The 11916-nt window shown below is 45.4% G+C and overlaps 2 protein-coding genes across 2 annotated transcripts in view; one reads left to right on the forward strand and one right to left on the reverse strand.

Annotated features, from left to right (window-relative positions):
- Positions 1–1093: 1093 nt before the first annotated feature.
- On the reverse strand, positions 1094–6964 carry dolk (dolichol kinase). Its single transcript, XM_063210863.1, has 3 exons — positions 6875–6964; positions 5267–5908; positions 1094–4821 (listed from the first exon to the last, which is right to left on the reverse strand). Exons 2-3 carry the CDS (start codon positions 5720–5722, stop codon positions 3691–3693), a joined length of 1587 nt encoding a protein of 528 aa, XP_063066933.1. The 5' UTR covers positions 5723–5908; positions 6875–6964; the 3' UTR covers positions 1094–3690.
- Positions 6965–7199: 235 nt separating this feature from the next.
- The window catches only part of nup188 (nucleoporin 188), a 33725-nt gene continuing 29008 nt past the window's right edge, over positions 7200–11916 (forward strand). The window contains exons 1-11 of the mRNA XM_063210864.1: positions 7200–7240; positions 7773–7827; positions 8391–8464; positions 8665–8749; positions 9398–9478; positions 9752–9796; positions 9938–10030; positions 10243–10362; positions 10842–11053; positions 11342–11456; positions 11720–11916. The exon at positions 11720–11916 is cut by the window's right edge and continues 4 nt beyond it. Of these exons, the coding sequence (XP_063066934.1) occupies positions 7215–7240; positions 7773–7827; positions 8391–8464; positions 8665–8749; positions 9398–9478; positions 9752–9796; positions 9938–10030; positions 10243–10362; positions 10842–11053; positions 11342–11456; positions 11720–11916 (1103 nt within the window). The 5' untranslated portion in view covers positions 7200–7214. The remainder of the gene's footprint in view (positions 7241–7772; positions 7828–8390; positions 8465–8664; positions 8750–9397; positions 9479–9751; positions 9797–9937; positions 10031–10242; positions 10363–10841; positions 11054–11341; positions 11457–11719) is intronic.

Genomic DNA, 11916 nt, shown 5'->3' on the forward strand with positions numbered 1-11916 from the left:
ATTCCTCAACTGATAAGTTTCGTTGTGGTCCAGTGCGGCTAGGCAAGGCCTGCCCATCACCAATATTTACTTTGGTTACGCACGATGTCGTTGCTTGTTGGTATGGAGAAATGCTGGAATAATTTTAAAATTAGCTTAAGTTTGTTGTGGGGACGTGTGCTGTAATTTCTCATCGCCATGAACAATATTTTCAAAGGTTACATATCTGTCTGATTGTGCGTGAAATTCGGTGAGCTAGCTGCTAGCCTACTGCAATCAATGGAACGAGAGCGCATCTTACCTAAAGCTGACGCGCTCCCGTTGCCATGGTTTATTGTGGAAACATACGCAGTTTCTATCTTCATGTTTTTTTTGTTCTCTTTCCTCGCTTCTTCTTTTTTCAAGTGCTCAAAGTATGTCTATTGTCTGAGGAAGTGTCAATAGTGCATGGTAGGCGTAATTATGCAAATATACGGTATTTCCTGAACCGCTGTGAAATGACTTAAGGACATAATGACTTTAGAACTTTCTTGGACATCCTGGGCTATATCGCAACCTGGATCAACCTATGGACTATTACATTGTGGATTATCGTCCATGGACTAGGAAACTAGGAAACACTCTTTAGAACAGGGGTGGGGTAGCCTGATAAACCAGCCTAAATGTAAAATTTTTCAGCGTCCAGCAGGTGGCGCTGGTTTACCAGGCTAGGGGTGGGGAACAGGGGCCTTTTTCATTTGAGGGGCCACTTCAAATTGTATAAAGTCCTCCAAGGACCGTACTTATGAACACAAACCAGGATCCCCCCTGCACTTAGGCCTAGTGTATAGGCTATTGAAGGTGGCCACCTTTACAACAGACCCCACCTTCCCTAGGTCCCCTGAAAATATAACTAGATTGTATTGCAAATGTATTTTTTTTTCTTCTTCACAAAACATCAACGTCATATTTCATGTGAAACTGCACAACATTAAAATTATATCGGGCCACGGATGGGGTTCACACTAATTATGGATTTGAAATGATAAGCCCCTTTGCGTGTGAGCATGTGTGTGTGCTGGAACAAAAGAACATCATGTGCAGCGCTCAATAATAAATAAAGAAAGACCATGTGTTCAAAATATTTTGTCCTTTATTCAGCATGCCTTCCCCCCAGGCATCAGACAGAGCTGTGTAGTATTCTACAGGAGAACAGCACTAAAGCATGCTGACGGCGCCTAGGCCTACATCCCATAATGACACCACAATGATCTCTTAACAACGGGTGACATTGGCATGCCAGGCTTATCAATAATGAAATGGGGTATGAGTGGCAGCAGAGGCTCCAGCAACATAGAAAATAAAAGCCGCTGAAGAAAGAGAACTGGCTACCTGCTGGAGAGATGTAAGAGAGCTTTGTGTTGCCTGGATACAGCTGATCATAGCAACAGCAATCTAGCCCTGCTTTTCTATATCCATCTACACCCATCTTGACATGGGGTAGCAATGAGCAACTTGAAATGAAATGGTGCGAACATAAGGCTGACATATGAGCCATAATGAGACACACAGAAAAAGCATTTTAGTCCTGATCTAAAAAGAATACTCAACATTATATTTTCACAGACCCTAATACAATCCTGCCTGTCTTTTAACAAGGCAAAAGCAAGGAAGGCTTTGGAGGTGGATGTAAGACAGGGCAGAAGATCCTTTATAGAAAAGCTATTTCTGACACAAAGTAAGTTAACACACTGCAATCATTGTAATCATTTACAAAGTAGCAATCATAATAAATAATAATACTAGTCATAATTATAACCATAATACAAAAACACTTATTTTTAAGAGACAAAATTATCTCATAATGCACAGCACACCGATTTGTCACACAAAAAAAATGCAAACCATACAACAGAGACGTGATTGGGTCGGTCCATGTACTATGTGAGTCTCTCAGAAATTACATTGCTTGGTTATAATGGTCTTGTTTTTTTTTTTACAGCTGAATGGTTACTACGTATAGTAGTACGTTCACTGCCACCACTGACATCAAGCAGGAGAGACCAAGAAAGACACCTCCACTTTTCCTGAATATTCATCATTAGAAAATTAGAGCCATGCTGGTTTGGGCTTATTGCAATCATTCAGCCATTTGCTGCGTACACGTCACCAAGAACAGGAAACATGGAACCAGCGATGTATAGAGGATTCAGACCCTGTCTTTATTCATTTGGCATATGTGCCCACACCTTCACAGTTATTACCACCTACTGTAACTAACCAACGTGCACATTATTACTATCTACAGTCATATTTACATGCAACCAACCTCACCCCTACCAGGTAGCTGCCTATTGCTGGTGCTATCTGGAGATTAAGGGTATTTTCATATCTAGTCCCCTGCCAAACACAGTCATCTTTCAGTACACAAAAAAGTGAACTGACAGCAAAAGGACTCTGTTCTGTTTTTTTTTAACTATTGTGAGTGCATTACAAAAGAACCAGCTGCTATTTCTTGTCCCGTTAATGGTGTCAGTCCCCTTTTTGATTACACCCAGCCCTCTAGTTTAGAGCTCTCGTTATGTGATTACACCTAGTCATAAGTGTAACTTGCCAGGACTCATAAGCTAACAGTACGGTTCGCGTCTGAGGGGTCTGGGTATATTTTGTTGGAGTGTTCGCATGTGCACAGAAAATGCTGAGTCACAGGTCTGAGTTCAGTTAAATGGCTCAAAGGGACCAGGTTTGAAAACACCCTAAGGTGCTGAAATTGGTCTGCCTATTACAGTGTAATGTTCATATAAAATAGACTTCAAGGCAAAACCCTTGGCCAGTACATTGAAAACCATGAAGGCAGGTGGCGAATGAAGAATACAGTAGTTATAGAAAGTATTAAATCGAAAAACAACACACAAAACGAGCAGGCAATGAAAATGCAGGTAGTAGATGTGTGTTCTTCATAGGCAAATTTCAAAGTTTGAAATGAAGAAAAGGGAGGTCATCAGATCATGTGTGTGCACATATTTGTTTCTACATTTGTAATGCGAGCAATTAGATGAATATAAACAATAGTAATAATACTGTGAAGATTTAAAAACCACAGTTGAATGACTTGTGCCTTATCCTTGTGAACAGTAGTCCCCTTCAGAAAATCTTGAACCATCTGGGATATCATTAGTGTTCATCAGGTAGACACCTGGCTCCTCAACAGCCTCCAGCTATTCAAAATGGGTAGCAGATACCATCATTAAAATGAAAGTCTCCTTCTCATCTGATAAGCTTGTAGCCTGAGCTTGCTTGACAGCACAGCCACCCCAAAGCTAAGCAAGTCCAGTAGTGTGTATGTACGTGTGCAAACTGCAAACACGTTCATGACCAGCCTTGCCAATCCATTTAGACTCTGTTTTCATCATAAGAAGAGAGCAAAGTATTGGATTTATATGATAATGGTGTATAGGAATAAAGCTGTAGAGTACTTATTTGTCACGTGCAGTGCTATATCCTGTAGGCCACAGCTTGCAGTGACACGATGGTCTTGAAACCCCAGGACAACAAGACTTAAAGAATGCTGAAAACAGGTACTTCAGCCAGTCTTGTCTTCCTGGAGTGTATTTTACAGTATGGGTTGAGTGTTCCACTGTTACAAAATCAGCTGACTCCATCTCTACCACTGATGAGAAGTCTGAAGATCTTCACTTCTCCACTCTTGCAGCAGCAGTATGTTCTCCGCTGTTACAACAGCAGCAGTATGTGCAGGTAGAGTGGCAGCAGCAGGTTGTCGATCTGAGAGGTGTAGGCTTCTAGCATGGCCACTATGGAGATGGAGCCCACCACCCAGGAGTAGCTGGTGTTCAGGTTCAGACTACCGTCTGCCAGCAGGAAAATGGCCACCGCGATGACCTGGGCAAAGACGGAGGTGGCCGTGCCCTCCATGGTCTTCTTGGTGCCCGGCCAGCGGATCTCCCCCACCGAGCTCCCAAACACGGACGCCACCGCGTCGCCCACGCCCACCGAGAGCACCCCTGCGTAGGGCAGCAAGCCCCCCGCTCCTGGCATCCCGCCCTTGGGCACGCACGGCCCTGGGGTGAGCCACAGCGGCAAGGACACCCCCACCAGTAAATAGATGTGCGTGAGCACCAGGGGGCCGCTGTCACGCTCGTCCAGGAAGTGCGTCAGCAGCCTGCGCAGGTGCGGCCCCAGCGGAAGGATCCGGAAGAAGCGCACAAACTCCAGGAAGAGGAAGACGCCCAGGCAGCCGGCCGAGGCCAGGTGCAGCAGAGGCCTATCCAGCACCAGGCCCGGCACATAGGTCATCACCGTCACCACATGGAAGGCCTTTCGCACCGCCGTGGACGCACCCTCCTTCTTGCCGCAACCCGACGACCTTCTCTGACGCTGGTTCTGCTGCATGACCACCGCCACGGCCGCCAGAGCCAGCAGCGCCCAGTAGCCCAGCAACCACAGCCTTCTGTTGTCCGCCGTTAAAAAGTAAATGATCCAGGCGATGGGGTGCGTGTTGGTGAGCAGAGACAGCCAGGGCATCAACAAGCCCAGCCCCAGCACGAACACCAGCACGTGGAAGAAGAGCGACCCGGCCCAGGTGCCAGGCTCCAGGAAGAGGAAAAGCAGGGCAAAGATGGTCCCCAGCAGCAGGCAGCCAATCACCACCACGGGCAGGTAGTACTGCAGGGGCTCGGCCCGTGTCTCAGGCGCCGTGGAGCTGAGCGAGCGCTTGATGAGCTGGTTGATGATGAAGCTGATGGCCGCGATGACCAGTAAGGCCTCGCCTGGCGTGAAGCAGCGCGGCAGCAGGTAGAGCAGAATCAGACTCAGGTACACAAAGATCAGCAGCACCTCCAGCACCTTGGGGTTTATAAGGAGACAAGTGGTGCACAATTAGGCAAGACTTAGAAGCCATTAAATGGATATTTTAGAAAACATATTGCGCATTTCAAAACTGTGTTTTTAAAAATATCCCATTTAGGGGGCAAAAATGCACCTGTCACAATCTATCACCACTATCTGTCAGTCAATCATAATTTATTCATATAGCACATTTATCCCAACCACACAGTTGACTCAAAGTGCTTTAGCCAACACCTACATTGGGCAAATCGCCAAGTGACTAATTCCCTTGAGGCAAAGAGCACCTGCTTCAGCAGTTAAGTGAAGTTGCACTCCTGATCACCAATGCGTTTCCTGATTCAGTTTTTGTGTTGCAAATTAATACATGATACATGCATCAGATGTCCCTGGTCAAATTAATTCACTCAATCAATTCAAATCAATCAATCAATCAATCAATCACCTCTATCACTTCGGACACAGTCAGCGTGTGCTTGGTGCAGTACAGGATGGCGCTGCCCGCAATGCCGGCAATCACGCAGGTGTTGGTGGGCACGGGCCGCGTCACACCCAGCGCGATCAGTGAGACGAACAACGCCAGCATCATGCCCGTCACCGTCACCACCAGGCCAAAGCGCTCCATGCTCACGTTGCCCGCCATGATGCAGCGACTGCGCAACGCCAGGCCCAGGAGGGGCATGACCATGCTGGCCGGCAGGACGCCGCTGCTGGCTCCCGGGCGGAACTGGAAGACGGCCGAGCCGCTCCGGAGCAGACGGTCCCACTTGTGCTGCACGTAGAAGGCTTGGATGGCCAGCGCCACACAGCACCAGGACAAGGGCGTCCACACGGCCGCGTGCACAAACAGCACCATGGCAAACACCACGGCCGACTCTACGTACACCGGATTGGTCTGCATGGTATCAGGAACGAGGCAGGAGAGTGGGGGGGAACAAAGGAAACGAAAAAAAAGGGGGTGGGGGGGTAAGCTAGAGGGGTATGGGGAGAATTCAGCAGGTGTGACGCATCAACACAGAGAGAAAGGGGAATGCAGAGGTCAGATTCTCATATCAGGATACGCCATGACCTTCCAAAACCTGCAAGTCTGGAAGAAAGCAGAAAATAGCACAATGTTAGACATCCATTGAAAGATGAGACTGGCCTTTGTGAATTTTCAAGCTCCTTTGTCAGGAAGAGACACACAATCTAGGTTTAAAAATAACATAACATCATACTACAGTCCTCAATCGATAGCCTACTGACATCAAGCCAACTGAACAAGAGGACAGTTGAGTTGGGTAATGAAGCAACACATACTTGCGAAATCTGCCAGGGGCCTGAGACTGCTAACAGACCTCTTGTCAGTTTGAACCCTGACCCAGTTGAGGGCCAACACCCAGGGTGACTGACTGACTGCATGAAATAGGAGGCGTGCCAAATTGCTTAAGTGTGTATAATGTGTGTGTGTGTGTGTATCAAATCGATCAAACATCCAATGTAAATAAGGAAGCATTTCGTACGTAACAGAAAAAAATGCAATGCGGTGCCATTCACCACTATACCCGTGTCATTTTACGTCGCATTCAACAAAAATAAAATGTAATGTTGAAAGTGCATCATAAAGATAAGCACTTCTGCGAATGTGACCCTTTACAAACAGTGTAATTTCAAAGACCTACCTGAAATGAAGAGAGGGACACCAATATTGCCGAACATAGCACAAACAATGCCTAGCTAGCAATAGCTTATTCATAACACCGATGCTTTCATTGATTCAAAAGAGATCACAGAAGAACAGCGATAGGAATACCCACACACCGTGCATATCAATGCCTAAAGCTACATTAGAGAGACCGGGTCACTTGATTAGACATGCCATGCCCGGTAATATTATCCCATCGTCGGACCTGTAACATTATTCCATTATCTCCGTATAATGGAGTGTCATTTACCGCTGGTGCCAAGGAGAGCAGCTGGCTGGCTGGCTGGAGATCACTGAATGGTCTGTGCGAGAAGAGCACGGGGAAAAGCGAATGGTACAACAAGATTTAGAGAAAACTGATGTACTCACTCAATGCACGACTGAACTCTTGTAATTGTCAATAGGATGCACTCATCGTCTTGACATTCCAGCTGACAACAATGTGCCTACATCGGCTGACAGCCTCACATCCGCACGGAGGTAGCCATATTTGACAGCTGTATCACGTGGTACAATAGAAGCATATTATCAGCAGTAGAAGTACAATATTATCAGTATATTTTATAGGAATATACGTGTATGTATGGTTCTTCAAATAGAATATGATTATTGAAAATGCTGTAATAAGCTATAATAATTATTTTGAACGCGAAATGGTCACGTGACAATGACGCTCTCTTCACTGATTGGTCACATGTGAGGATGAAAGATGGCGGACTCCGAAATATGTGTCAGGTAAATCTTTGAGAACTAAAGATTGTTTTGTCTGACTTTCAGTCTAGTTTGCGCAGCATGAGTTCGGGTTTTATTTGAATCCAAACATTTAACTTTCCGAAGATGTTTGTACAGTTCAAGAATGACACGTAATTAGTTGAAACCATCATTTACATCCCCAGTGTTGGAGGGAACGTGTTGCTGACCACATTTGAATAGCATTGCTAATTGGCTAGCTCCCGCAAGTTTTCAAATAACACAGTTCACTGGTCAACTTTGCCACACTCAAACATCTGACACGTAGTGATGTATTGAACCCGATCACATTGGTTACAGTTCTGCGAAATGTAGATGCTCGTTCTTTGTCATGTAGCTTCGCATGGCTAGCCCATAAAGTTATCAGATAGCCCATGGAAACAATGAATGGCGGTTAACTTGTGTACATCAATAGCTTGGCGCTTGTGCCATCCTCACAAGTCAATGTCAGTGAGTTTTCATTTTGTTATATACTTATTGCTGACAGTAGGACCTACCAAAATATGTTGTGTTTCAGGAGTAGCCGTCAATTATGGACCATTCTGCTGGGAAGATCCGCACTGAGAGAACCTGTAAGGAATTATTATGCTATGTTATTTCTAAGCTATAAATAACCAACAGCTGTACGCCGATACAGTTCGCATGACAAACACTACGCCAGGGTGCATCCTATTTTCGCTATCCCTCAGCTTAATGCTGATACTGTTACTTGTCCATCCTGGCTATAAAGATCTGTGTTTAAAGCCAGCTTGCTCCCACTGTCGCTAGATTATGTGACGGACGAAAATATTACCAGGAACTAGGCAGTTTCTTGTCTTGTTCAGGAAATTCCTTCCAAATATTTTTTTGCCTGGATTAAAGAAAGCTAGCCAATAGAGTTACCAGAAAACTTATGAATCCAACTTCTGGCTAACCTTGTGTTGACTTTATTTTCTCTAAGCACATTGATAACTATTAATATGGGACTCGTTAATGAAGTATTATGTGTGTTTTATGATAATCTAAAAGTACACAATTAGTCAATGGGCCTGAGCCATGAAGTGATGCCAATGACTTCAACATGATGATTGCATGTTCTGATTGATGTGCTTGACTGCTTAGTGATGCAAGCGTGTGTATTGTGACATTTGTTTAGACTCAGATCGAGGCAGAGTTGGACAGATATTGGGAAAGACTGCTTCAAGGATTGAGCTATTACAAACCACCCAGGTAATATACACACACACACACACACACACACACACACACACACACACACACACACACACACACACACACAGAGAGAGTTAAAGTGTACAAATAACTAATCTCCAGCGTACATGCAGTTACCAACTATATTAAGCACAATTATGTAATGATGTTTTTTCGTGTTATGGAAGCATAAACATTTTTTTCTTTTTTGCTAACAGCACTGCGTCTGCTGACAAACTGAAAGCTGACAAGAATGTAGCTGCCCCCATGAAAGAGTTTGGCCTTAGGATTAGCAAATTATTGGTAAGACTTTTTCATTCGTTTCTCTGCTATTTTTAGTGCTAATATTTCTCCCTGACTTTGCTTTAATGTGGTGACATTTGTGTACTGTATGTAAGCTTAGGCGTCAAACATACCAAAGCTGAACGGAACGGATGTGAGACCAACGCAGTCTTTCTGCTTAGTTTCGGCCGGTGTGTTCTACTCTGCCTTTCACACTGACAGCGTCGGCGTGCGCGGCCAGTCCTGTTCAAAACCCTCCCCACAGCCAAAGCTAGCGTGCTACTTTGCCATTCATTTGAATGAGACACCGCCGGTCGCCGGCGTGAAAAATACGCTCAAGTTCTATTTTCTAAATGCAGCGCGGCGTGAAGCCGACTCCCGCGCCGCTGGTTGGTGTGTAAGGACAGATATGTTTCAATGTATTTTCACCGACGCCAGTAAAAATCGCGTTCTGCGACGCTTTACCGCCCTAGTGTGTAAGACCCCTTATCTGTCACATGTTTACTGCTTTGCTTATGAGTCCTTTTGTATGGATAACATTTTGCACGTCCACATGCATAGAGCAGAGAGTATCATTTATCGCGTGACAACAGTATTAACAGGGATGGTAAGATTCTTGTATTCTCTCAGGTAACAATCTAATACTTGATGGTATTGCTATGGTGGCAGGCTCTAGATGAACAGCAGAGTGTCCAGATCTTACAGTCCTATCTTCAGGAAGACTACAGAGGAACACGAGACACACTTAAGGTAAACATGCTTTTGTCATTTACAATGGGGGTGGGAGTGCAGACTTGCTGGTGTTTTTTTCTAAGCATGAGGTGATGACTTACATTTTATGAGAGGTCTCATCATCACTGAAGTCTCTTTTCTATGAGAACATTTCCATCCATCCCAGCTGCAAATTGTGTGTGTCGTCTCTCTCATTCAAATATGCTTTGTTGGTATCTCTCTCTGTCTCTCCCTCTCTCTCTCTCTCCCTCTCTCTCTCTCTCTCTCTCTCTCTCTCTCTCTCTCACACAGACTGTGTTTCAGGATGAACGCCAGAGTCAGGCTTTACTTCTGAAAGTAAGCATCATAAGGATCTGAACTACCATCTTAGTTTATTTAATGCACACATTTCAAAAGAAACCAATTCAAGTGGATTAGTATGTAATTCTTCATTGACTTAATTGCTAATAGAATATTTTTGTGTGTATCTGTTTGCAGATTGCCGACTATTACTATGAAGAGAGGGTGTGTCTGCTACGTTGTGTACTGCTCTTGCTCACATACTTCCAGGATGAAAGGCATCCTTACATGGTATACAAATCTCTCTCTCTCTCCCCCCTTCCCGTTTTGCCTGTCCCCATCTCAGCATGAAACACCCACCTGCACAATGCCTTGATTGTTCTACATTTCCCCTGCGTACTGATGTAGCGGGGAATGTGGGATGGTTATCTAAATTGGTTGGCCCAGTATAAAGTGTCATGGGAAGTACATTACAGTAATGAATGTTGGTGTGCGCCTTATAGACGGAGTACGCTGCCTGCGTTGGCAAGCTGGAGAAGGACCTGGTGTCCAAATACCGGCAGCAGTTTGAAGACCTCATCAAAGCCGAGGCGCCAACATGGGAGACTCATGGAAACATGATGGTGAGAAAAGGAACAACGTTATCCCTCACGCAGACACCCCAGTCTTACTCTTTCAAAGCGACAGTGATAGCATGCACTGTACCACATTTAAGGGCTCTAAATTAACGCCAGACAACCGGCCAGATGCTGGTGAAATTTCAGGCTGGTAGAATATACCAACTTACTAGCCACTTTACTCATGTGTGTTTGGCTAGTAAGATTAGCATCTACTAGCCATTTGTCTGGTGATGAAGACACTTAATTAAGAGCCCTGAGCACATTGTATCGTAAACAGTATCGTATTAAAAAGCCTTTTTTTTTTTTGAAGTGGCAGTTGGTTAAACCAGTCGACTGGCCTGACTTTAACTTTCCATTCCCATTGAAAAACCCTCTTCTTATCTTATTGATGCATTCACGATAATTGATTGGTTGGTTGCCAACAGCCCTGAAATGAAGACCCAAGTGTCTCCCTGTGTGTGCCCCTTACCTCTGTGTTTCAGACGGATGGCCAGGTGTGCCGCTGGTTCCGGCAGTGCTTGCGTGAGCAGACCCTGCTGCTGGAGGTGATGTTCCTGTACTATGCCTACTTTGAGATGCCCTGCACCGAGCTGCTGAGCTTTGCGCGTCTCTTCAAGGAGCTGGGCTTCGGACGCCGCCAGACCAACAGGCACCTGGTGGACAAGAGCATGGACACCCTGGTGGACCGCATTGGGTTGGTGCACTCGTGTTCTTACACAGTCGCATGCATTGTACACATACCGGTACACACACACACACACACACAAACAATTGCACACACACTCTCACGCATGCACACTTCATGTTAACACACACACACACATACTGCAGCACTTGACATTTTTTCTTCCATCTTACTTGTGTCAAGAGGAATTTGTTTTGTTAGAAATGTTGATTTGACTTCACAAGTCTCCTGTATGCAAAAGACAGTACTTTGCTTCCATGTTTGTAGATGAAAATGTTTGTGTGCGTGTGCTTGTAGGTATTTCAGTGCCCTGATCTTGGTTGAAGGAATGGATATTGACTTCCTCCATAAGTGTGCTCTGGAGGACCGCACAGACCAACATCAGTTCCACAACACTCCGGAAATCTGCAAGGTCTGACAGTCCGTTTCATGATTTGTTAACTAATGTATTTTTTGTTGATACTGTGACACCATCAGTTGGCAACATCAGGCTAACTTCCTTGCATGATCCTCATGGTCATTAAGTGATCTAACACCTTTGAAAATGTCATGCCCTTTGAGTGCTTCAATTATTTGGATTTGAACAGTCATGATCATGTATAACAGTCAGGATAATGTATGGATTACAGTCAGGATAATAACGTACAATGTTATGTGTGCATCTCCCTGCGACAGGAGATGGACCAGATGCTGCTGACGTTTGGGGACATCCCCCACCACGGGCCGGTGCTGCTGGGCTGGGTGCTGCTGCGCCACACCCTGTCCCCCGAGGAGGGCAGCGCGGCCGTCACGCGCCTCGGCCTCATCACGCTGCAGCTCGACGTCTTCAGCTACCTCACCAGCATGCTGCAGGCCCTCAGCTCCACGGGCAA

Source organism: Engraulis encrasicolus, chromosome 11 (assembly GCF_034702125.1).
Source record: "Engraulis encrasicolus isolate BLACKSEA-1 chromosome 11, IST_EnEncr_1.0, whole genome shotgun sequence".
NCBI lineage: Eukaryota > Metazoa > Chordata > Actinopteri > Clupeiformes > Engraulidae > Engraulis > Engraulis encrasicolus.